This window comes from Rhinatrema bivittatum, chromosome 9 (genome assembly GCF_901001135.1).
Source record: "Rhinatrema bivittatum chromosome 9, aRhiBiv1.1, whole genome shotgun sequence".
NCBI lineage: Eukaryota > Metazoa > Chordata > Amphibia > Gymnophiona > Rhinatrematidae > Rhinatrema > Rhinatrema bivittatum.
This window is the reverse complement of record NC_042623.1, coordinates 2,251,683-2,275,254: the sequence shown is the minus strand read 5'-3', so window position 1 is coordinate 2,275,254 and position 23,572 is coordinate 2,251,683. Positions and strand designations below refer to the sequence as shown.

At 44.0% G+C, this 23,572-nt stretch overlaps 1 protein-coding gene across 9 annotated transcripts in view; it reads left to right on the top strand.

Moving 5' to 3' along the window:
• The window catches only part of CACNA2D1 (calcium voltage-gated channel auxiliary subunit alpha2delta 1), a 1,026,983-nt gene that overhangs the window by 810,574 nt on the left and 192,837 nt on the right, over positions 1-23,572 (top strand). For all 9 annotated transcript variants that reach the window (XM_029615087.1, XM_029615085.1, XM_029615090.1 and 6 more), the window contains 4 exons: positions 3,020-3,091; positions 10,583-10,654; positions 15,774-15,835; positions 22,682-22,758. In XM_029615087.1, the coding sequence (XP_029470947.1) occupies positions 3,020-3,091; positions 10,583-10,654; positions 15,774-15,835; positions 22,682-22,758 (283 nt within the window). The remainder of the gene's footprint in view (positions 1-3,019; positions 3,092-10,582; positions 10,655-15,773; positions 15,836-22,681; positions 22,759-23,572) is intronic.

The window sequence follows — 23,572 nt, the reverse complement described above, 5'->3', positions numbered from 1 at the left end:
TAAGACTGGCTGTTATCAGTTCCTCTTAGGATGATATCTTGTAGTGAAGTTTAAAGGGTCTCTGTACTAAAATATTTTCTAAATCCATGTTGTGCTGGATACAGGGTACTATGTTTTTCAAGATAATCTGTTAGTTGATTGTTAATTACTTTCTCAAGAATTTTTGATATACAAGGTATATTAGAAATGGGTCTTAGGTTTGAAAGATCATATGAGTTGGCTTGTGGTTTTTTTGTGATTGGTTTTACTATTGCGGATTTTAAAGTGTGTGGGACATTAGCTTCGGTTATGGACAGGTTAATTATATTGGCAATAGGTTTAGATACTATATTGGTGATTGTTTTTAATAGTTTAGTTGGAATATGGTCAACTGGGTGGGCAGCTGGCTTCATTTTTTTAATTATACCTTCAATTTCAAGGGATGAAACTGCAACCCTCACACCCACCCCTCTCCCCCCCCCCTACCCTCCCATACCCGTTCCGCACCCCAGACACCTTTTCCCCTCTGTAAACTCATTTCAATTGTACAACCTGTTTTAAATGCTAAATAAGTTACCTTATAACCTGTCATAACTACTGTAAATAAGCTACTTTATATAACCTTCTATTTTCTATATATATCCTTCGTTAACCGCTGTAATTAAGCGTCAATGTTATAAGTCTCAATGTTCTAACCCGCATTAATTAGTCACTCTTGTAAGTAATGTTAAGTTCCTTTACCTTCTCAGCTGCTATCCTTTCCTCCTAACCTCCTCCCTCTCTCTCCCCCCCCCCTTTTCGCTCCTGCTCCAACTCCCACACCCTGTTTTTTGTAACTTTCCTCCTTTCTCAAGTTTATTGTAAACCGGCGCGATGTGCTCGCACGAACACCGGTATATTAAAAGCTGTTAAATAAATAAATAAATAAATAAATAAATAAATAAATGGTCTTTACGGTTACTTGGTAGTACAATTTGGTTAGAGTTCTGGGGAGCTATGTTTTTTATTAGGTTTAAAATTTTTTCCTTAAAATATTGAGCACTTGTATCGCAATTAAGAGTTGTTTGATGTGGGAGTTTCAGTGGGACTGGTCAGGTCTTTTACATATGAAAACAGAGCTCTAGGGTTATATTGAAATTTATTTATTTTGTTAGAATAGAATTCTTTTTTTGCATTATTGGTGGCTTTGTTGTATTTATGTAATAGAGATTTGTAGTTAGTTAATGTTTTGGTGGAAGGAGAAGCTCTCCAATGTCTCTGTTTTTCTCAGTGTTGTTTTCAATATTCTTAATTCATTGTTGTACCATGGGGTGTGGTGTTTTTTGTTAATGGAAATATCTTTTTTAATAAGTGGGCAGCAATTATCAGCTACACGAACCCAAAAGCTCAAATGATCGGGCAGCCGATGCACATCCCTACCATAGATAGGCCCATGAGGGTCTTGACTCTCTCTTCTGCCTCCCCCCCTAGCACTTCAGGCACTCAGCAGTTAGATCAGCCAGCGCAATTTTGCATTGCAGAGCCAGTGAAGCAGGAGACAGGAGCCCTCTATCCTGTCCCCGACAACTTGTGGATATTGGCAGATAGAGTAGTCACGCATGTCAAGGACTGAGGGGGCTGCTTGGTCTCTTAAACCTTGAGTCTGCCTCAGGTGAGATGGGGGTATAGGAGGATTGGTCCTGGCTGCCAGTAGGTGCAAGAGTGATTACGGCCTGTATTAGGCATGCAAAAAATGCAAAACAATTATACTTCTCCTATACTTGCTTAACTCACTTTGCTTTAATCCATTTTGAAATTAATGATCTGCTTTGCATATATTTGCATGTGATGCAGTTCATTAGTTCTTGTGACCTGTTTTGGCCACTGTCGGAGACAGGATGCTGGGCTTGATAGACCTTGGTCTGACCCAGCCTGGCATTCCCAGACATTCACATTAACATTAAAACAGATTAACACTTAAGTGTGTTAAAATTAATGTCGCGTTAATGCATATTTAACATGTGTTAACTCTTTGTTAGCATAGCCATAGCACAATTTAGTACATTTGCCCCTGAATTTGTTCCAGGTTTTTGTTAACTTTAATCCTACAGCTTTTTTTTAACTTCCCAAAACATCTAAATGTAAGGTGGTAGAAATAAGTTTCTTCTCCAAATTGTTCATTCATTTAAAAAAAATTGGAGTCTAGTTGTTTTGGTTTCTAAAAACAAAAGAGCACTTCCACATTTGGATGATGGAAATTTTTTTATTTTCAGTATTTAAACATTTTAGTGAACCCTAGGCAGTAGGAAAGTTGATATGAATGGACTTTTTTCAATGACGCTTCCCTTTATTCTGGTGCTTAAATTACAATCAAAAACTAAGATGTCATGAATAACATCAGTTCCAGCTGTACTCTCAGAATCCAATTCACATTTTGCCAAATGGCACATAGGAAGACGTATACACTAGCAAAAGTAAATCAAGTAATTCTTAGGTCCATCGGGCTTTTTTCTGATAAGAAAATCCCCTTGCAAAGGAGGTGGACGTCACCTGGCGAGCTTTGAAATGGATGTGCATTGTGCCATCAAGCTCCAGCTAGTTCTGTTTGTTGCAATGTTCAAATGCTCTCTATCCCTAATCCTCTTCGTCTGTTTTGCTACCTCTTGCAGTTTACTAGAGACTTGCAGCTTGTAAGACATGGCAGAGATATCTTGAACACGTTATCTGTCGTTTTCCTTCCCCTCAACATGCAGAACATAGAAAGAGTTTCTGGCATTTAACTAATAAAGTCTTCCTCTGCCATGGGCTTCTTTTCTACATGTACATTAATTGACCTGCAGTGATCATATGGGACATTGGTCACTTATGTCTTTCATTAAATTCCCTATTGAAAGGTAAAATTCTTCTCATGTTCAGTATCCCTTTGTAGCCCTGATAGTGGTAAGTAAGATAAGAAGTGAAACATAGTGTATTAGCTGGGACAATACAATGTCCATTTCCCGTCTCCTTAGCACAATACGAGGTGCTTATTTTTTGATGGTTTAATTTCTTTTTGCTGTAGACTCCCAAATTTCAGGAGCCTGTCACACTGGACTTTCTGGATGCGGAGTTGGAGAATGACATTAAAGTTGAGGTGAGACTTAGCTTATGTGAATCTCTTTACATATTGTTAAAAAAAAATCCATGAGTAGTGCCATCGTAAATCTTGTTTCTAGATGCTCAGTATTATTGTTCGTGCACCACTTCAATTAAGAATGTATAATCAAAATGCAAATCGTGATGGAGGTCTATTGAAAACAAAGAAAAATCCCCAGGCAGGTTGCAAATGAAGGCTCAGGTTTGATTGAGCTTGAAGGAATTACTGGACCAAAGAAACCCCCAAAATAATAATACTTCCAGTACAAAACCAGTACTTCCAATACAAAACTAGTGCAATGCAGGCCATAATGTTATTCTAGTTCTAGTACTTGAAATGCAGTAAATAATTCAGCCACCTCCAATGTATTTGTATGGGTTTGTTGTACTGATGAATCGGGAGCGTTAATTAATAATTATGCATTACTTTCAGCAGGTATTGTACATTAAACATTTCACCACATTGTATTTAAAGGACCGGTTCCCACTAAGATTACAAAATTAGAGCACAACGCCAGGAAGTAACTGAAGGTCATTTACAAGGCACTTTCCCATTTTGTGTAAATCAATATTGAAAGATGATGTTCAGCTAACTTTTGAGTGAGCCAGGCTAACCCCAGGTTTGAATATCTGGTCACTTTGACCAGATACATTTTTTCCAGACAGGTCATTAACTGGATAAAACTTGGAGGCATTCAGAAAGTTTTCCAGGTTGCCGTTAACTTAGTGGACCTTATTGTGAGCAGGGTTAAAGTTAGCCAGGTACATGTAACAAGATAACATGACTTTAGCAGACCCCCGAAAGAGAGTAATACAGATACAGGCCTATTGGCTTGAGAGCCACCCCAAAGTCGCCCCCGCGCTTACTATTGTTGGGCTCACTCCTCATTCCTACCCCCTTCCACAGCAGACCCAAACACCTCGCCGTACCTGGAACCCCCCAAAACTGCTTGGCCCCCAGAATCAAGGTTCAAGTGTACTGCGCCTCGGGGCTTCCTGCATTGATTTGAGCAGCGGCTTGCAGGGGCTGTCAGATAGAGCAGAGGGTTTGGATTAGGGGTGCATGAGGCAGGATGGGAATGAGGAGGAGGCCTGGAGACTGATGGGTTTTGAGAAAATGCATAGAGGTGGATTGGGATGGCTCTTGAGCAACGGATTATTCTCTTTGGGGGATTTCGGAGGGTGCACATTACTTTCAGGAATTTAATGGGATGGAGGTTTGGAGATTGAGCTGTTAGGCCTGCAAACCTTTTTCTTTTTTTTAATTTCTTTTTTGGCATTTAACCGGCTGTGTAAGTTGAATCTAGATTAAGATAAAGTTATCAGGTGCAAAGTTCATTTGAGAGAATATGTCTAGTTGTAGCTCTTACACTTTGGATCTAGATTAAGAAGTTATCAGGTGCATGGTTCATTTGAGAGAATATGTCTAGTTGTAGCTCTTACACTTTGGATCTAGATTAAGAAGTTACCAGGTGCATGGTTCATTTGAGAGAGTATGTCTAGTTGTAGCTCTCACACTTTGGATCTAGATTAAGAAGTTATCAGGTGCATGGTTCATTTGAGAGAGTATGTCTAGTTGTAGCTCTTACACTTTGGATCTAGATTAAGATAAAGTTATCAGGTGCATGGTTCATTTGAGAGAGTATGTCTAGTTGTAGCTCTCACACTTTGGATCTAGATTAAGAAGTTATCAGGTGCATGGTTCATTTGAGAGAGTATGTCTAGTTGTAGCTCTCACACTTTGGATCTAGATTAAGAAGTTATCAGGTGCATGGTTCATTTGAGAGAATATGTCTAGTTGTAGCTCTCACACTTTGGATCTAGATTAAGAAGTTATCAGGTGCATGGTTCATTTGAGAGAGTATGTCTAGTTGTAGCTCTCACACTTTGGATCTAGATTAAGAAGTTATCAGATGCATGGTTCATTTGAGAGAGTATGTCTAGTTGTAGCTCTCACACTTTGGATCTAGATTAAGAAGTTATCAGGTGCATGGTTCATTTGAGAGAATATGTCTAGTTGTAGCTCTTACACTTTGGATCTAGATTAAGATAAAGTTATCAGGTGCATGTGTTACATGCCCCGCCTGCGGCCGTCCTGCTCACGGGCCTGCTCACCTTCATGGTTTCACAGCGGGTCCTGGGATGACCTCCCTCGCAGTAGTTGCCAGTCCTGCCAGACCCAGGCGTCCCGCGGCAGCAGTCGCCGGGTCTTCCACTGTGCTTCAGGCCCTACACTGAGGCTTGGCGTCCTCTGGCATGTTAGCCATGCCCCTATGTGCGCGTGTGCGCGGACCGCCTGGACTCATGTAGGGCCAAGGGCAGGTCTTAGCTCCACAGCGCGCCCTGATTGATCCCTCAATATAAGGAAGTTCCTGTCTATGCTTCCTTGCCTTTGCAATCAGGTCGGTTTGTTCTAAGATTGCCTCTGCGTTTGTTCCTGCTCTTGCCTGTTCCTAGTCTCATTCCAGGATCCTTCTGTTCCAGTTCTGTTCCCGACTTGTTTCTGCATCCTAGTTCCTGCGTCCTTCTTGTTCCTGTGTTCGTCTGTCTGTCTACCCAGGTAGTACCCTCGGACTGTCTTACTGGTACTGATCTCAGCTCGTTCCTGACCTGCCTGCCTGCCTGCCTGCCGCCTGTCTCAAGACCTCAGCCTGCCTTTGACCTCATCTGACCTCCGGGACCTGACCCCTGCTTTACTGATCATTCCTCGGACTGGCCTCTGGATCTTGACCTTTGCCTGCCTGACCTTGTCTCCAGATTCTGGCTATGTTCCTCGCCTTGTCATCACAACTCTGTTCTGGTTCTCCATGTTCCAACCAGCCTCCAACTTCGAACCCGATCGTGCCGGACTTCCATTCTCTCAGGAGACCCTACGAGGCCCACTTAAGTCCAAGCGGCCCAGGTCCCTACAGGCTACTCCCGGGGGGACCTCAGGCTTCCAGTGGTGAAGCTCTTCACAGCCTCTATCTCCTCCAGTTCTCTGCCCCCTGGGAGCAGTTACCTCCTGTTCCCTTTCAGGAGGCATTCCTTCACTGTCCCAGGACAAGGGTCCACCCCCGAGCACAGCAGGTTGCCAAGGCCATGGACTCGGCGGAGTCTCCCGCCTCCAGGCCCCTACTAGGACTGGCCGCCACAGTGAAACAACATCATCAAGTTTTAGAGACGCTGGCCTCTTTGGTAGAAGAACTGTGCTCTCAATTACAAGATACAGCAATGGCCAACCCGGTGGGCCACTCAGCAACTATGCTTCTCAAAGCAACTTTGGAATTTCCTTCACCCCCCAGGTATAATGGGGATCCACGCTCCTGTCGTGGCTTCCTTAATCAGTGCTTTATGCAGTTTGCACTACAACCCTCATTGTTTTTGAAGGAGATCACTAAAGTCACCTTCATTCTGTCCCGTTTAGAAGGGAAGGCTCTGGCATGGGCCTCTCCCTTATGGGAACATTCTGACCCCATCCTCTCCAAGCTATCTGACTTCATTGCTCTTTTCAAACAGACCTTTGGAGACCCAGGTCACATGGCTATTGCTAGTCACAACTTACTCCACTTCCGTCAAGGGTCTAGGACCCTCTCTGAATACACAGTGGAGTTTCGGACCTTGGCCACAGAACTTGGGTGGCAAGAAGATTGTCTGCAAGCCATCTTCCTAGATGGACTCTCCTGTGCTCTGAAAGATGAGCTCTCTGTCCGTGGGACTCCCACGTCTCTAGAAGACTTGATCTTCCTTTCCGGGAGGATTGATCAATGCCTTCGGCAAAGACGCCTAGAAGTAAATGCTCCACGCCCTCCTACAGTACGCCCCACAAGTGCACCCTGCACCCCAGTGAAGAATCCTGCACCATCACCTTCCTCCATGGAGGGGTGAAGGAAATTCTACCTGTCAGTTCAATTGTAAACCGGTATGATGTTGTACACTAATGTCAGTATATAAAAGTTTTAAATAAATAATAATAAATAATGGTATAACCTATGGATGTGAATCGAGGGCGATTGTCTCTGACCGAAAATCTCCGTCGGCGAAAGGAGGGGCTATGCCTTTACTGTGGCACTTCTGGACATCGTCTGCAGTTTTGCCCCATCCGTCCAGGAAACTGCAATGCCTGAGGCCGGCGGGGGTCCCGAGCTTGGGCGCAACTGTTTCTGGCCCTCGACTCTTGCTTCCTGTATCCCTGGGCATTAAGGCCCACACCTTTGTGACCACTGCTCTCATCGATACTGGAGCGAGCGGTAGCTTCATTACGGACAATATCGTCAAACTCTTGAAAATACCTCTACAACCCCTAGAGATGAGTCTTCGTGTTGCCTCCATCTAGGGGGAACATCTTCCAGGTCTCATTACTCACCAAACAGTGGCTGTCTGTCTCACTGTAGGTACCCTTCATGAGGAAGAGACATCTTTCTACGTCCTAAAATGCTCAACTCATCCAATAATCCTGGGGGTTCCCTGGCTCCAGGTCCATGAACCCCAGTTCGATTGGCAATCCCTGCAGTTGGTACAGTGGGGCCCAAAATGCTAAAAGACTTGTCTGCACCTGGTATCCCTCATGATACCCGTCTTGAAATCAGTTACCCTTCCCAGTTTACCTCCGCAGCATTCTGACTTCAGCAATGTGTTCTCTAAGCAGAAAGCGAATACCCTGCCTCCATTATGCAAGTTCAACTGCCCTATTGAACGTCTGCCTCTCAAAGGCAGAACCTATCCGTGATCCCAGCCTGAGACTCAGGCTATGTCGGAGTATATTAAAGAGAATCTAAAGAAAGGCTTTATCCATCCATCTGATTCCCCCGCAGGAGCAGGGTTCTTCTTCATGAAGAAAAAGGATGGTGGACTATGTCCCTGTATTGATTACAGGGGTCTCAATGTGATAACTTGTAAGGATCGATACCCGCTACACCTCATTAGCGAACTGTTCGATCCCCTCGAAAGGGCACGAATATTTTCCAAGCTGGACCTGAGAGATGCGTACAATTTGGTATGCATCCAACCTGATGACATTTGGAAGATGGCTTTTAATACCAGAGACGGCCACTATGAACATGTGGTAATGCCTTTTGGGCTATGTAATGCTCCAGCTGTCTTTCAACGCCTCATGAATGAAATCTTCTGAGATCTCCTGTACAATTTTGTAGTCGTATACTTCGACGACATTTTGATCTTCTCTAAGGATATAGAATCCCACCGTGAACACGTCCACATCATCCTCCAATGTCTGGGAGAGAATCATTGGTATACAAAACTGGAAAAATGTCTGTTTGAATGGAATTGCTTACTCTTTCTGGGATACATCATCTCTGATTGTGGATTCTCAATGGACCCAGGAAAACTTCAGGGAATCCTTGACTGGCCTCAGCCAGTAGGCCTTCGAGCATTGCAACGCTTTCTAGGCTTCACCAATTATTACCGGAGCTTCATTGTGAATTACTTTTCCACAGTTGCCCCACTCACTGCTATGACTAGAAAAGGGGCCAACACCCAAGTTTGGATGCCTAAAGCAATTGCTGCCTTCCAGAGGATTAAAGAAGCCTTCAGCTCTGGCCCCTGTCTCTTTCATCCGGATCCCAAACATCCATTTGTTGTGGTGGTCGACACCTCAGCGATCGGCGCCGGAGCCGTTCTGAGTCAACACTCTCCCACGGGCAAGCTAATCCCCTGCTTGTTATACTCTCATAAGTTTTCCCCCACGGAACAACGTTACACCGTTGGTGACTGCGAACTCCTTGCGGTCAAACTAGCGCTTCAAGAGTGGCATCCCTGGTTGGAAGGGGCGCAACATAAGTTTACCATCTTCACTGACCACAAGAACTTCGAACATCTCAAAGAGGCTCAACTTTTGAACCCCTGTCAGGCCTGGTGGGCCTCATTCTTCGAGAGGTTTGACTTTAAACTTTGCTTTTGTCCTGGTTCCAAGAATCTGCATGCTGATGCACTGTCCATATCATTCAAGGCTGAAGACATCTTGGAAGTTCCTAGCTTCATTATTGACCCTGCTTGTATTTCCCTTGCTGCGACTACCACAGTCCCTGTTGGGAAGACCATTGTTCCTCGCCGGCTAAGTGAGTGCAACTTAAAGTGGGCCCACGACTCGAAACTGGCAGGACCCTGGAAATGCTGTGAAGGCACTATTGGTGGCCTACTATGGTGCAAGATTCACAAAACTACATGGACTCATGTCCCACTTGCGCCCATCAAAAACCACCAACAGGGAAGCCTTGGGGCTTGCTTCAGCCTCTCCCAGCACCTACGAGCCATGGTCCAGCATTTTGATGGACTTTATTACTGATCTACCTCCTTCCCAGAAGAACACGGTGATTTGGGTCGTCATCGACCATTTCTCGAAAATGGGTCACTTTATTTTTATTTATTTATTTATTTATGTATTTAAAATTTTTATATACTGACATTCATCAATGATATCACATCGGTTCACAGTGTAACGCAAACAGACGCCTGGGGGGCGTTTTACATCAAACAATTATGTCCATAAATGCCCATAAACAATTTATCCCTTTGCCGGGCCTTCCTTCAGCCCTGGAACTGGCAAAACTCTTCCTGAAGAACATCTTTCGCCTCCACAGACTCCCCAAGGAGATTGTGTCCGATCGGGGACCACAATTTGCCGCCAAGTATTGGCGATCCTTGTGTCTAAAGTTCGATATTTCCCTGAGTTATATGTTGGCCTACCATCCCCAGGCCAATGGGCAGGCCGAAAGGATCAATCGGACCTTGAAGCCATTCCTACGCTCCTATGTAAATGATCAGCAAAATAATTGGTTGGATCTTCTTCCCTGACCACGTCCACGCCACGCCCCATTTTGAAAACTTTGGAGATGTGCGTGCTGCGGGAGATTTGCACGTATCCGAGCGGATTTTAAAATCTGCTCTGCACATGGGAGCTCATCCTATTCGCACATCCCCTAATGAATGCGTGTGCTGGGCTTTTAAAATTCACCTTTTTATGTTTTTACTGTTATTTTATGTATTGGCTTGTGTATGTTTTGTTGAATTATGAATGTTCATGCACTCTGCTGTGATCAATTTTATTGGAGTATTAGCAAATTCTGAGACTATTTAAATTAATAATGAAATTATCTTCAAATATACAGTAGCTGGTTAGGTTTGAAAGTTATCTGGGAAATGCTACCTGGATAATTTTGTTCAAGTATATTCAGTGCGCCATTTATCCTGCTGAATATTCTTGACATAATAGCTGAATAAGTTGCCCATTGGCCACTTATAGGAATATTGGATTCCAAATCTGCAGAAGACAGGAATTCAAACTTCAATCAGTTTTCTCCAAGCAGAATACAGACACAACCTAAAAAGTGTAGAATTAAAAGTCTGTGGCATAAATTAGACTCTTCTGATGTTCATTTAGGAATTAAGGAAGTTCTTGTTTTTAAGATAAGTTGGTGCATCCAAACCCTTGCATGTAAGTGTAATAGATGTTGATGAACATTCCGTTTACTGCAACCATTTTTTTCTTTAGATTCGAAATCAAATGATAGATGGGAAAAGAGGGGAAAGGACATTTAGAACACTGATTAAGTCTCAAGATGAGGTAAGAAAGCCATTACTTAGCAGCTCAGAATGAAAACTCGTATGTGAGATGGCATTCTATTCATTTATTTATTTAATGTGTTTTGTATACCGTCATTTGGTTTCGATATCAGAACAGTTTACAGTAGTCGAGAAATAATATATTGGCTACAAACATCATTGCAGCAAACTGTCATATTGAAAGAAAGTTTGGGGTTTGAAGGTTAGTTAATTACATATAAAATTATGAATACTGGCGCCGATCGCCTTTGCCCTCACTATGTCACAGGGGCCGACCATCGGTACCGTGACATAGTGAGGGCAAAGGCAATCGGCGCCATTTTGAGTACTGGCATCGGACAGCCGGTGTGCAGGAGGTTGCTCCCGGACCCCCACTGGACTTTTGGCAAGTCTTGTGGGGGTCAGGAGGCCCCCCCCAAGCTGGCCAAAAGTCCCTGGGAGTCAAACGGGGATCCCGGAGCGACCTCCTGCACTCCGGCCGTCCGATGCCACTACTCAAAATGGCGCCGATAGCCTTTGCCCATACTATGTCACAGGGGCTACCGGTGCCATTGGTCAGCCCCTGTCACATGGTAGGAGCACAAGATGGCTCCGATGGCCATGTGACAGGGGCTGACCAATGGCACCGGTAGCCCCTGTGACAAAGGCTATCGGCGCCATGATGAAACCAGCACCGAGGGTATGAGTGCAGGGGATGGCTTCCGGACCCCCCGCTGAACCACCAGGGAGTTTTGGTAAGTCTTGGGGGGGTTCAGGAGGGTAGGGGGTTGTAGTTAATTTTAATTTTAGCTGGGACATGAATGGAAATCGCCGTATTAACGCATCGGGGCGCCATACGGCCGAATGCACCATATCTGCTCCCCGATGAATCCGAATCACGAATGCAACGTATGGCGTCCCTCTGCCCATCCCTAATATTTAAAAAAGTTTGTATTATGAGTTTTTACCTCTAAGGCCACCTTCATTTCAAATTCTCTCTTCGCCAGTCTTATCAATGTTTTACACTTAACTTGACAATGCTTATGTTTTATCCTATTTTCTTCAGATGGATCCTTCTTCCAATTTTGAAGGATGTTTTTGTGGCTAAAATAGCCTCTTTTACCTCATCTTTTAACCATCATGGTAATCGTTTTGCCTTCTTTCCACCTTTCTTAATGTGTGGAATACATATGGACTGCTCCTCTAGGATTGTATTTTTAATCAATGTCCAAGCCTGTTGAACACTTTTAACCTTTGCAGCTGTACCTTTCAGTTTTTTTCTAACTATTTTCGTCATTTTATCAAAGTTTCCCTTTTGAAAGTTTCGTGTTAGGGCTGTAGATTTACTTATTGTCCCCCTTCCAGTTATTAGTTTAAATTTGATCATGTTATGATCACTGTTGCCAAGTGGCCCCACCACCGTTACCTCTCTCACCAAATCCTGCATTCCACTAAGAATTAAATCTAAAATGGCTCCCTCTCTTGTTGGTTCCTGAACCAATTGCTCCATGAAGCAATCATTTATTATATCCAGAACTTTATATCTCTAGCAAGTCCTGATGTTACATTTACCCAGTCAATATTAGGGTAATTGAAATCTCCCATTATTATTATACTACCAAATTGGTTTGCTTACCTGATTTCTCTTAGCATTTCATCATCTGTCTGACCATTTTGTCCAGGTGGACGGTAGTATACTCCTATCACTATATTCTTACCCAACACACATGGGATTTCTACCCATATAGATTCTACTGAGCATTTAGTCTCTTGTATGATCTTTATCCTGTTGGACTCTATACCCTCCCGGACATAAAGTGCCACACCCTCACCAAGTTGATCCTCCCTATCATTGCAATATAATTTGTACCCTGATATAGCACTGTCCCATTGGTTATCCTCCTTCCACCAGGTTTCTGTGATGCCAATTATGTCAATCTCATCATTTGCTGCTATACACTCTAACTCTCCCATCTTACTTCTTAGACTTCTGGCATTGGCATACAGACATTTCAAAGTGTGGTTTTTGCTTGTTTTAACAACCTGCTTTTCAGTTGTTTGGGATAATTCGGAAATCATTAGTTTTGGTGATTTTTTACATATAGGCATATGAACTATGTTTGCTTTTATTGGAACCTCTCTGTTGGGATGCCCTAACTCTCCAGTTTCATTATTATCCTTCAAGGATACATTTCTCCGAACCATGCACTGCTGAGTGACTGTCTGCTTTCCCCCTTGTTCTAGTTTAAAAGCTGCTCTATCTCCTTTTTGAAAGTTAGTGCCAGCAGTCTGGTTCCACTCTGGTTAAGGTGGAGCCCAATCTTTCGGAAAAGTCTCCCCTTACCCCAAAAGTTTCCCCAGTTCCTTACAAAACTGAATTCCTCTTCCCTGCCCCATCGTCTCATCCACGCATTGAAACTCTGGAGCTCTGCCTGCCTCTGGGGACCTGCACGTGGAACAGGAAGCATTTCAGAGAATGCTACCCTGGAGGTTCTGGTGGCATTCTCTGAAATGTTTAGGTTTACTTTATTCGAGAGATTGTTGTTGAACATTACTTGGAAATTTGTATGTGATAGGTAGGAGGAAAACCATTTTAATGTGATGTCCATGACTCCTATTTTAGCTAGTCTGTCGAGTAAGATTGCATTTACTGTGTCAAAAGCGGCTGATAGGTCCAGGAGTACTAGTTGGTAGCTTTGTCCTTTGTCAAATCCTTTGAGTACTATGTCATTTAGTGAGAGAAGTAGGGATTCTGTGCTAAAATGTTTCCTGAATCCAAATTGAGAAGGGTGAAGTATGTTGTTCATGTCAAGGTATTCATAGAGTTGTGAGTGGACGATTTTCTCAATGATTTTCGCAATGAAAGGTAAGTTTGATATGGGTCTGTAGTTTGGAATGTTCTCAGGGTCTAGTTTGTTCTTTTTTATTAATGGTTTATTGATTGCTGATTTTAGGCATTCAGAATATTTCCCTTCGGTGAGGGAAAGGTTGACTATGTTTGTTATTGTTTTGGTAATTGTGTTTTCAATTAGTTTAATTGTTTGAATGGGGATACTATCAATGGGATGGTTTGCTGGATTCATTTTTTTTATTATATTTTGGATTTCCAGCGAGGATGTGATGTCTAAGTTAGACCAAGTTGATGTTATTTTGGATACAGTTTTGGGGTTTGGGTGTGAGTGTTGTAGTTGTTGCTGCCATTTATTAACTTTTTGATTTTCTCGGTAAAATATTCGGCAAATTCATTGCTTTTGTTTGTGGTGGAAAGTGTTCATAGTTCATGGTTCATGCCACAAAAATCTCACAATTTGATGGAGACAAAGTATCGTCTGGGCAAGGAAGGAATACTTCTTAGTTATCAAGATAATGGCTCTGAAGCTGATCTTTTCCTGTACCTCCATGGCAAGTCAAGGACTGGAGGATCTCCTGAGGGATTTTTTTTGTTTCAGGTTGTGTTTTTCATTTTTCAGTTTGTTTAATGTTTTTTTTTCGGTTTGATTTATTTGTCAAAAAAAACATTAAACATGAAAAAATCCTCAAACAACAACAATAAAAATTGAACTGGTTTAGAAAATAAAAGGGCCTCTGGTGGTCCCCACTCCTGGCCCAAAAAAACAACCAAGCTGGGGCCTGCCAAAAGCCAGTCTAGGGCTGTCCTGGAGGCTTTCCAGGGCCTGGATGAGTCCATGTCCTTGTTTAAAGGTACTGAAGTCAGGAAGCTTCCAGCCTGGATCCTGGTTACTGTTCCCTCTAAGCTGTGTATTCACACAAGTTCTGAACCCCATGCAGACAGGAAAATATAGCACGCACAAGAATTTCAGATATTATTTGCATTATACATTCCCTCAGTGTACAAACTTGAACTTGGCTTATAAAACGTTGCACAAAAATAAAGCTTTTGTGCATGCAGTCTTTCACTAAGTTGGTACATCAGAATGGTGCCAGTTGCACTAGAGGAAGGCACTGAAGTGAATTCACTCCAGCACCATTTTCCAGGTCAATTGAGCTAATTTTAAAGCAGTGAGACTTTGGCAGGAGTGAGTGGGCATTGTTCTTCACTTTCATAGAGGATCCTGGAAGGAGGTAATTGGGGTAGGGGTGGGAGCTCTGGCACCTTTAAATAGGAGGGAGGAAGGGCCCTATGAAACCTTGAACAGGCTCCAGGCCAAAACTTTTGGCTAATAGAATTGAGAAATTCTTGTCCAAAGTAGTACATGCAAAGTTTTATGCATTCTGGGATAGATTTACAAACACGGCGCGTTTGTGTACTTTTGTTGGCGCTCCAGGCGCCAACAAAAGTACGCGGGATTTTAGTAGATACGCGCGTAGCCGCTAAAATCCGGGATCAGCGCGCGCAAGGCTATCGATTCCGTATAGCCGGCACGCGCCGAGCCGCGCAGCCTACCTCCGTTCCCTCCGAGGCCGCTCCGAAATCGGAGCGGCCTCGGAGGGAACTTTCTTTTGCCCTCCCCTCACCTTCCCCTCCCTTCCCCTACCTAACCCACCCGCCCGGCCCTGTCTAAACCCCCTCCCTTACCTTTGTCGGGGGATTTACGCCTCCCAGAGGGAGACGTAAATCCCCGCGCGCCAGCGGGCCGCTAGCGCGCCGGGACGCGACCTGGGGGCAGGTCCGGAGGGCGCGGCCACGCCCCGGACCGCCCCCGAAATGCTCCCGACACGCCCCGAAAACGCAGCGCGGATCGGGCACGCCCCCGACATGCCCCCCTCTGAAAACCCCGGGACTTACGCGAGTCCCGGGGCTCTGCGCGCGCCGGTAGGCCTATGTAAAATAGGCGCACCGGCGCGCAGGGCCCTGCTCGCCTAAATCCGCCCGGATTTAGGCAGATTTAGGCGAGCAGGGCTCTTAAAATCCGCCCCATAATGTTTTGAAAATTCAACTCCTATTGTTTATGTATTTTTAATGGTTTGTATTTTATGTTTGATTTTATGTTGCCTGCTTTGCTTTTGTTTCAGGATAAAATAGAATATCAAATGTAATTGAATAAATGAATAAATCAAAGATCTATGAAGCAAATTGTTTCATGTGCTGGTAAAGAGAAGTAGCTGCACTGTGAAAGAGCTTTATACAGGAAATGAACCACTGCTGTGAAAGACTAATTTTATTTGTCATGGTTTTCCAGAGATACATTGACAAAGGAAACAGAACATACACATGGACGCCTGTGAATGGAACTGATTACAGGTAAATGCATGTTCAGGCTTTTTATATATATGTCACATGCTGTCCCTATTTTGGAGAGTGTGAGGCATGGCATTCAGAGGAATGAAACCCAAGATCCTACATAAGAAGTGCTATACTGGCTCAAACCAAAGGTCCATCAAGCCCAGTATTTGTCTATGAGAGTGACTGAAACGAATCTCCAGGAAGAACATGCCTGATCCGAAAGGGAAGATCTATTTCTTGATGTAGCTTTCCCCAAGTCTACTTGACTAATGAATGTTTAAGGACATTTCTTCCAGGAGCTTGTCCAAACCTTTTTAATGTTAATATACTCTCAAGGTTTTATTTCATTTTTTTCCTTGTGAGGGATTTCTTTACAATACTATGCAGAATCTATACAATGCATGTGTGCATTATTCTGTCACAAGACATTATCAGCCCCCTATCTGATTTATAGGGCTTGCAAGAGCTCACACACATTGGGCTGTATTTTAAAAGGGTTACGTACATAGGGCCTGATTTTAAAAAGCATTTACTCGAGTAAAAACCAGGTTTACTGGAGTAAATTCACTTTACTTGAGTAAGTGGGTTTTTGAAAATTGCTACAATATATGCCATTGACTTGTCTATAGGAATTACTCACATAAGTGCACTTTACTTGAGTAAATGGCTTTTGAAAATTGCTACAATAGTAGCTACATTTACGCATGTAACTCCTTTTGAAAATTACCCCCAGTAGGTATGTGCGTAACCCTTTTAAAAAAAACCCCTGCGCGCCGCCGAGCCTATTTTGCATAGGCTCGGCGGCGCGCACAAGCCCCAGGACACGCGTAAGTCCCAGGGCTTCGCAAGGGGGCGTGCCAGGTGGGCGGCGCGAATTTCGGGGTGTTCCGGGGGGGCGTGTTGGGGGCGTGGCGCCACCCAGGGGCATGGTCAAGGCCTCCGGACCGGCCTCCAGGTCGGGTGATGGCGCGCCAGCAGCCCGCTGGCGCATGCAGAGGTACGTCTGCCAGAGGCAGGCGTAACTTTAACAACAAAGGTAGGGGGAAGGTTTAGATAGGGCCAGGGGAATGGGTTAGGTAGGAGAAGGGAGGGGAAGGTGCGGAGGGGTAGAAGTAAAGTTCCCTCCCAGGCCGCTTCAATTTCGGAGCAGCCTCAGAGGGAACGGGCAGCGCGTGCAAGGCTCGGCGCGCGCAAGTTGCGCAAATGTGCACCCCCTTGCGCGCGCCGAGCCCGGATTTTATAAGATACCCGCGACTCCGCGCGTGTCTTATAAAACTCGGTGTACTTTTGTTCGCACGCATGTAGATTTATAAAATCTACCGCACTATTCTATAATAAACACGTTAGGCCGGATTTTGAATAGCCCGCGTGCGTAAAACACAGGGGTTACACGCGCAGCTGGGCCTTGCACACGCTGTGCACATTTTAAAAGAGGCCCGGCCATGCAGGTAACCCCTGTTACGTGTACAAGAGCCAGGCCTCGGGGGAGGGGCAGGGTGGGGCAGGGTGGGGCTAGAGGTGCCCAGTACAGTGGCCATTATCCATGGTGCCGGGGGATCGCACGCTGGCAGGTGCCGGTGCACACAACTTGCTCCTGCTCCTTTGCAGGAGCAAAATGTAAGTTTAAAAAATGGGGAGGTGGGGCTAGGATAAGGATCGGGGGTGGGTAGGATAGGGGAAGGTAGCTTAGGGTAGGGGGTAGTGAAGTTCCCTCCCAGTCTGCTCCTTAATTGGAGCGGACTGGGAAGGAACTGGGGAAGCCCGACAATGCGCAACACCTCGAGAATTTGTGAAATGACACCCCCCCTTGTGTGTGCCGACTGGGATTTTGTAACATGCGTGCGTCTATGCGTGTGCGCCGGGTAGCGCGCACACGCATAGACGCACGCACTTTCTTTTTTAAAATCCAACTTTCAGAGCTGTCTGCAGCATAGGTGGGCCCTCGGAGATTTTTACTACCGATGCACTTTATAAAATGCCAGGTGCAGGTTTCGGTATTTACAGATATTTGTAATGCAGGAAACTGTAAACTTTCGCCATTTTTTAAAATAATAGCATATTATTTTATTATAATTATATCTTTATTACATTTCTTATTTAATTACAGTAAGATAAACAAAATACAATTGTTGTAAAGCAAAGTTACAGGTCTTAATCTTACCAACAATATAAGAAATATACAGCAATCGTATGCCCTATAAAGAGGGGACTTTAAGGAAATTATGCTACCTTAACAATAACAGTGTTATCAAGAAAAGGAGAATATACCTGGGTATTCGATATTTTCTAAGACCTTCCCTAATCACACATCCCGGACTCTGGTCTTCTAAACCTTTCTCTGTATTTTTATTAAAAATAAAAGTTTCCAAATGTAGGGGATCAGTAAACACAAACTTGTTTGAATTCAAACAAACATATTTAATGTGAAATAATTATAACATTTTCCTGTGCGCAATAACCCAGAACTAAATGCAGATGCAGTATGGGCCGGATTTTAAAATCTCTTTGTGCGTACATCGCCTTACACGCGTCGGGCCTATTTTATAAAGGCCCGGTGACACGTGTAAAATCCCGGGATGCATCTATGTCCCGGGGCTATACTAAATGGGTGGTCCGGGGGTGGGGTGGGGCCAGAGACCTCCGACACAGCGGCCATTTGCTGCTGTGTCGGAGGATCGCGTGCTGGCAGGCTGCTGGCTGCCTCCAGGCAGGCGCAAAAGGTATGATAAGAATTTGGGGGGGGGTTAGAGTAGGGCTGGGGGGGGAAAAGGTTAGAGGAAGGGATGGGAAGCTTAGGTTAGGGGGAATGGAAATCAGAGCGGCCTGGGAGGGAACGGGGGAAGGCAGCGTGGCTCGGTGAGCACAAGGGGGCAGATTTTAAAAGGGTTATGCGCGTAATATATGCTCGTAACCCTTTTAAAAGCCACCTGCGTGCGCCAAGCCTATTTTGCATAGGCTCGGCGACTCGCGCAAGCCCCGGGATGAGTGTATGCCCGGGGCTTGAAAAAATGGGCGGGGAGTGGGCGGGCCGGAGGCAGGGTGGGGCCGGAGCCTCCAGGCACAGCAGCCATTTGCTGCTGTGCCCGGGAAAGTGGGCCTGCTGTTGCCGGTGCGCACAACCTACGCCTGCTTGGAGGCAGGCACAATTTAAAAATTAAAGGTAAGGGGGGGTTTAGGTAGGGCTGGGGGACGGGTTAAGGAGGGGAAGATGGGGGGGCGCGGGGAACGGAGGAAAGCTGCGCGGCTTGGCGCGCGCAAGTTGCACAATTGTGCATCCCCTTGCGCGCGCCAACCCTGGATTTTATAACATGCGCGTGGCTGCACGTGCATGTTATAAAATCGGGCGTAGATTTGTGTGCGCCGAGTTGCACGTACAAATCTACGCCCACGCGTAGTTTTTAAAATCTGGCCCAAGGTGCACAATTGTGCACCCCCTTGTGCGCGCTGACCCCTGATTTTATAACATGTGCGTGCCTGTTCACGCATATCATTACATCTATTTATTTATTTTATTTATGTAGTTTTATATACTGAAATTCAGTTGGGGTACCATCATCACGCTTTACAATGCATACATTTAACAGAACAAATTGCATACATTACAATGAATCTGGTTTACAATGCGTACAGTTGACAAAACATTTTGCATACATCAATTGATTCTAGTTTACACAGCATATAAATGACAATACATTGGCAAATTCTGATTTTTTTGTAGGGGGAGGTGGTTCTACTTTCCTGGAGAGAATGAAAGAGGGAGATTAATTAATGGATTGTTTGAAGAGCCAGGTTTTCAATACTTTTTTAACATGTGTGTGTTGGGTTCCAATCTTAAATTGGCGGGCATAGAATTCCAGATGGAGGGTCCTGCAATTGAAAGTGCTCTAGTCTTAGTCGATGCGAGGTGTGTATTGCCCCCTTGTAGGCTGATCTAGTGGGTCTGTTAGAAGAGTGGAAAAAGAGGGAGTCATTCATCCATTTAAGGTCTTGAGTGTATAGGGTTTTGTGAATGATGGAGAGACTTTTGTAGAGGATTCTTGATGTGATGGGGAGCCAATGGAGGTCTTTCAGTATAGGGGTAGTATGTTCCGTTTTGCGTGTGTTGGTGAGAATTCTTGCCACTGAGTTTTGTAGTATTTAGAGTGGTATGAGGTGCGAGTTAGGGAGGCCGAGCAGGAGGGAGTTACCATAGTCGAGTTTAGAGAAGATGAGGGCCTGAAGGACAGTTCGGAAGTCATTGAAGTAAAGGAGAGGTTTGAGTTTCTTCAGTATGTGGAGTTTATAGAAGCATTCTTTGGTGGTAGTGTTTATGAATTTTTTAGGTTAAATTGATTGTCTATGATGACTCCTAGATTTCAGGAATTTTGGGAGAAAATAGGTAAAGGAGAGTTTAGTGTTGTGTTAGTGATGGGGGAGCATGGCGGCTTGTGTGATATGAAAAGAAGTTCAGATTTTGAGGAATTAAGGGAGAGGTTGAGTGTGTTGAGGTTATTTATTGATGATAGGCAGTTGTACCATGTTTTTAATGCTCTGGGTATGGAGTCCGAAATAGGGATAAGAATTTGGACATCGTCAGCGTAAATGAAGTGTGTGAGGTCAAGGTCAGATAGGAGCATACGTGTGCGTGCTGGGTAGCACGCGCACATGTACGCCCGCAAAGGTACACTGTTATGAAAATACTTAGTTGCTCATGTACTTGGTAGCACCAATGTGCCAATACCTCCACCAGTTCACCCAGACCTTAACAAATTCACATCTATTTCTTATTTTTATTTAACATTTATTTTCATATAAAACGTGAGCATCTAGAGGACTGGACAGGAAAAAAAAAGTTAAGTTTGTAAATCTAGGCAAATGACTTGTAGACCCAAGTTATTTGCAAAGATGTTGCATGGTTTCATATAATGTATGACAGCTAGACAATTTAAGGAGTATTTTTTCTAAAACACAGGTTTGGAGGTCAGACGTGCATTTTGGCAGTGGAAAAGTGCTACTTCTCAGCTGACATCTTCTGGGTTGTTTGAAGAACTGTTTCCCAATCCTCTACTGGAAGCACAACTAACTGGTTTGGTTTTCAGGATTTCCCCAATGAATATGCATCAGGTAGATTTGCATATTCATTGGAGAAAGTCTGAGAACCCCGCTAGCTACGTGCGCCTCCAGTAGAGGACTGGGAAACACTGGTATGAAGTACAATCAATGCTGAGAAAGAAGATTAATGACAGTGGTTACTGAAACAATACGGAACTTTAGAGAGAACCAAGCGCAGACTGAATTTCTCAGGAATTACATTTTCAACCTACTTGGGTTTTCCTTTGGCTTATTTCACTGTAAAGAAAGTGCTGCTATCGACAGAGTTCTGTTATCAGGGCAGCAATCTGTGACCCACAGTATCTCTGAAACATTGGAAAATAAGTCAGCAGACAGAACAGAGAAAAGTGTTTGTCACTCTGTATCTTTCTTTGCTGTTTTCCTATTGCCAGCTGCTGCTGCTTTTTCCGGATTCTTGCTTTTTGTAAGGATTCTGCATTCAAGCCCTTGGTCCATGAGGGCTTCCATGCGGTTTCTTCTGCGCATGAATCTGACTCTCCTGAACAAGGAGCTTCTCTTCCACAAAGGGGTCTGGTCAGCCCTGCTTAGAGAAGGCCTCATCTTGACACAATAGTGTCTGCTCGACCATAACTAAACAAGACACCAGTAACCCAGGCAGAGATTAGAACCCACCTATCACCAAGCAAGGGGTTTGGGGATTAATGAAAGAGTAGAACAGGTGTGAAGATTGTAATTAGGCTTAGAAATTCTGTGGCTACTTTTATTGTAAGATTTTTTCCATAGAATTTCATCATCTCAGATGGATGTAGAATTAAAGTACTTCCACTTTGTAGTGTGTAAATAACCCGTGAGCACTACCCCAACTCTATGCAAGCCATTTATTTGTTTCTGCTTTAAAACTTTTATAATCTGAGAGTCAGTGGAAGGTCCACCTGTGGCCGTAGCTGGGGCTGTGGCAGCTTCTCAAAGTTAAAGTGCTGTACATGCCAACGTCCAGGGAAAAGCTGTTTACTTTTCAAAATGTAAAACTACATACACGGTTGCCCTGGGAATGGTTCTGGGTCAAAGTGCATGCATTGTGGAGCAATGCTCATCCCTTAAGCTGCATGGAAGGCAGACAATATTTATCCAGGTAAATGGCTTTTGAAAATTGTCTGCCAGAGAGGTAGCAAAAATGACACAGAGCTCACGGCACCTTATAAACAAAAGGATTCATTGAGTTATAAGCTTTCAAGACGATGTCCAGTTGCTCAGAAGCATCTATAAGGTGCCTTTAGCCTCTGTGTCGTTTTTGTAATTATTAAGTTACATTTATAGGTCACACTTCTCTGGGTCATTAAGGATAGTAGAGTCAGTTCTGTTTTTTTTTACCCTTTTTTTTTAAGGTAAAAAAGTAGCCATTGAAGTTGGTTGAAAACCCCAGGACTCACTCATGGAGTCTGAATAATGTGGTTCTGGCTATTCCCCTATCTTCCCCTGACTTCTAAGCTCCAGAACTGCCAGTCCGCTCATGTGGCACATTTATACTGGGTAAACTATGTGAAAGTGCACAGAACTGATTCCATGCAGAATGTTATAGAATGAGTTTCCATGATTAATTGCACACATCACTTTTAACCAAATGCTCGCTTCAGCTTTTTAGTGAACCAAAGTGACATCAGAGATGTTGGAGTTTGCACCTCTGCTCAGGTTACAAGTGCTGATAACCTTGGTTTTATGATGTTATATGAATGTGCTACAGCCCAGTAAATGCATGCTGAGCTTCGACGGCTGCTCAGCCTTCACTAATCCATGCCCTGATTTCCATTGCAGCTTGGCCTTGGTTTTACCACCCTACAGCTTTTACTATATTAAAGCCAAATTAGATGAAACAATAATTCAAGCCAAATGTAAGTAGTGCAAGAACTTCCTGTCCTGATTGTAGTCTCTGACAAAGGATTTAAAATTCAGCAACTTTCCTAGGCACACGACTAGGATCTCCTAATGCAAGTATTTCAATCCATGTAAAACAGGCATGGAACAATGTGCCTCTTCCATTCCCTGCTTTGTGAATTACCCTTGTCTTGTATTTCTGAAATCACTGCTTCCGTTTATCATCTGCTGCTGTGGTCTAATGGGTCTGTTAACTTCATTATGAACATTGTTTTCAAACATATTTCTTTCTGCATGTCTGTTCCTATCCCAAAAGTCTGCTACTATTAAGTTCAGTGTGCTAAATCTCATGACTAATGGCGTCACACTGGAGAATGTGATCAATCAGTCAGTATGTATGAAAGCTGAATTGTGCATGTTTGAGGGAGGGGGAGGGGAAGGGCATCAGTGAATGCACGGAAAATATATACGGTAATACCTTGCCTTTAAAATATTGAAGTAAACAGTCGACGGCACTTTTATTCAAAGGAAAGGTCAGAATTTGTATGTGTCTGAAATATTAATGAATCAGGATTTGAATTTAAATCTGAGCTGAAGAATTGTGGGTAATCTCTGTTTGGTGCTTTTATCTGTGAATCTTTGCCGCCAGTGTGATTGTCCTAGCGATGGTGCTAGGGGCTGTCATGAGGGTCTCTTGGGATGAATTCTGAACTGCTTTTTGCTCATAGTTTCATCTGGGGGCTTCCAATACTACAAAGGGATGGGATTCATTATGCAGTTGCAACCCCTATTGGTTAGATTAAAAAATGCATGCGCTCCAATCTTTGGTGC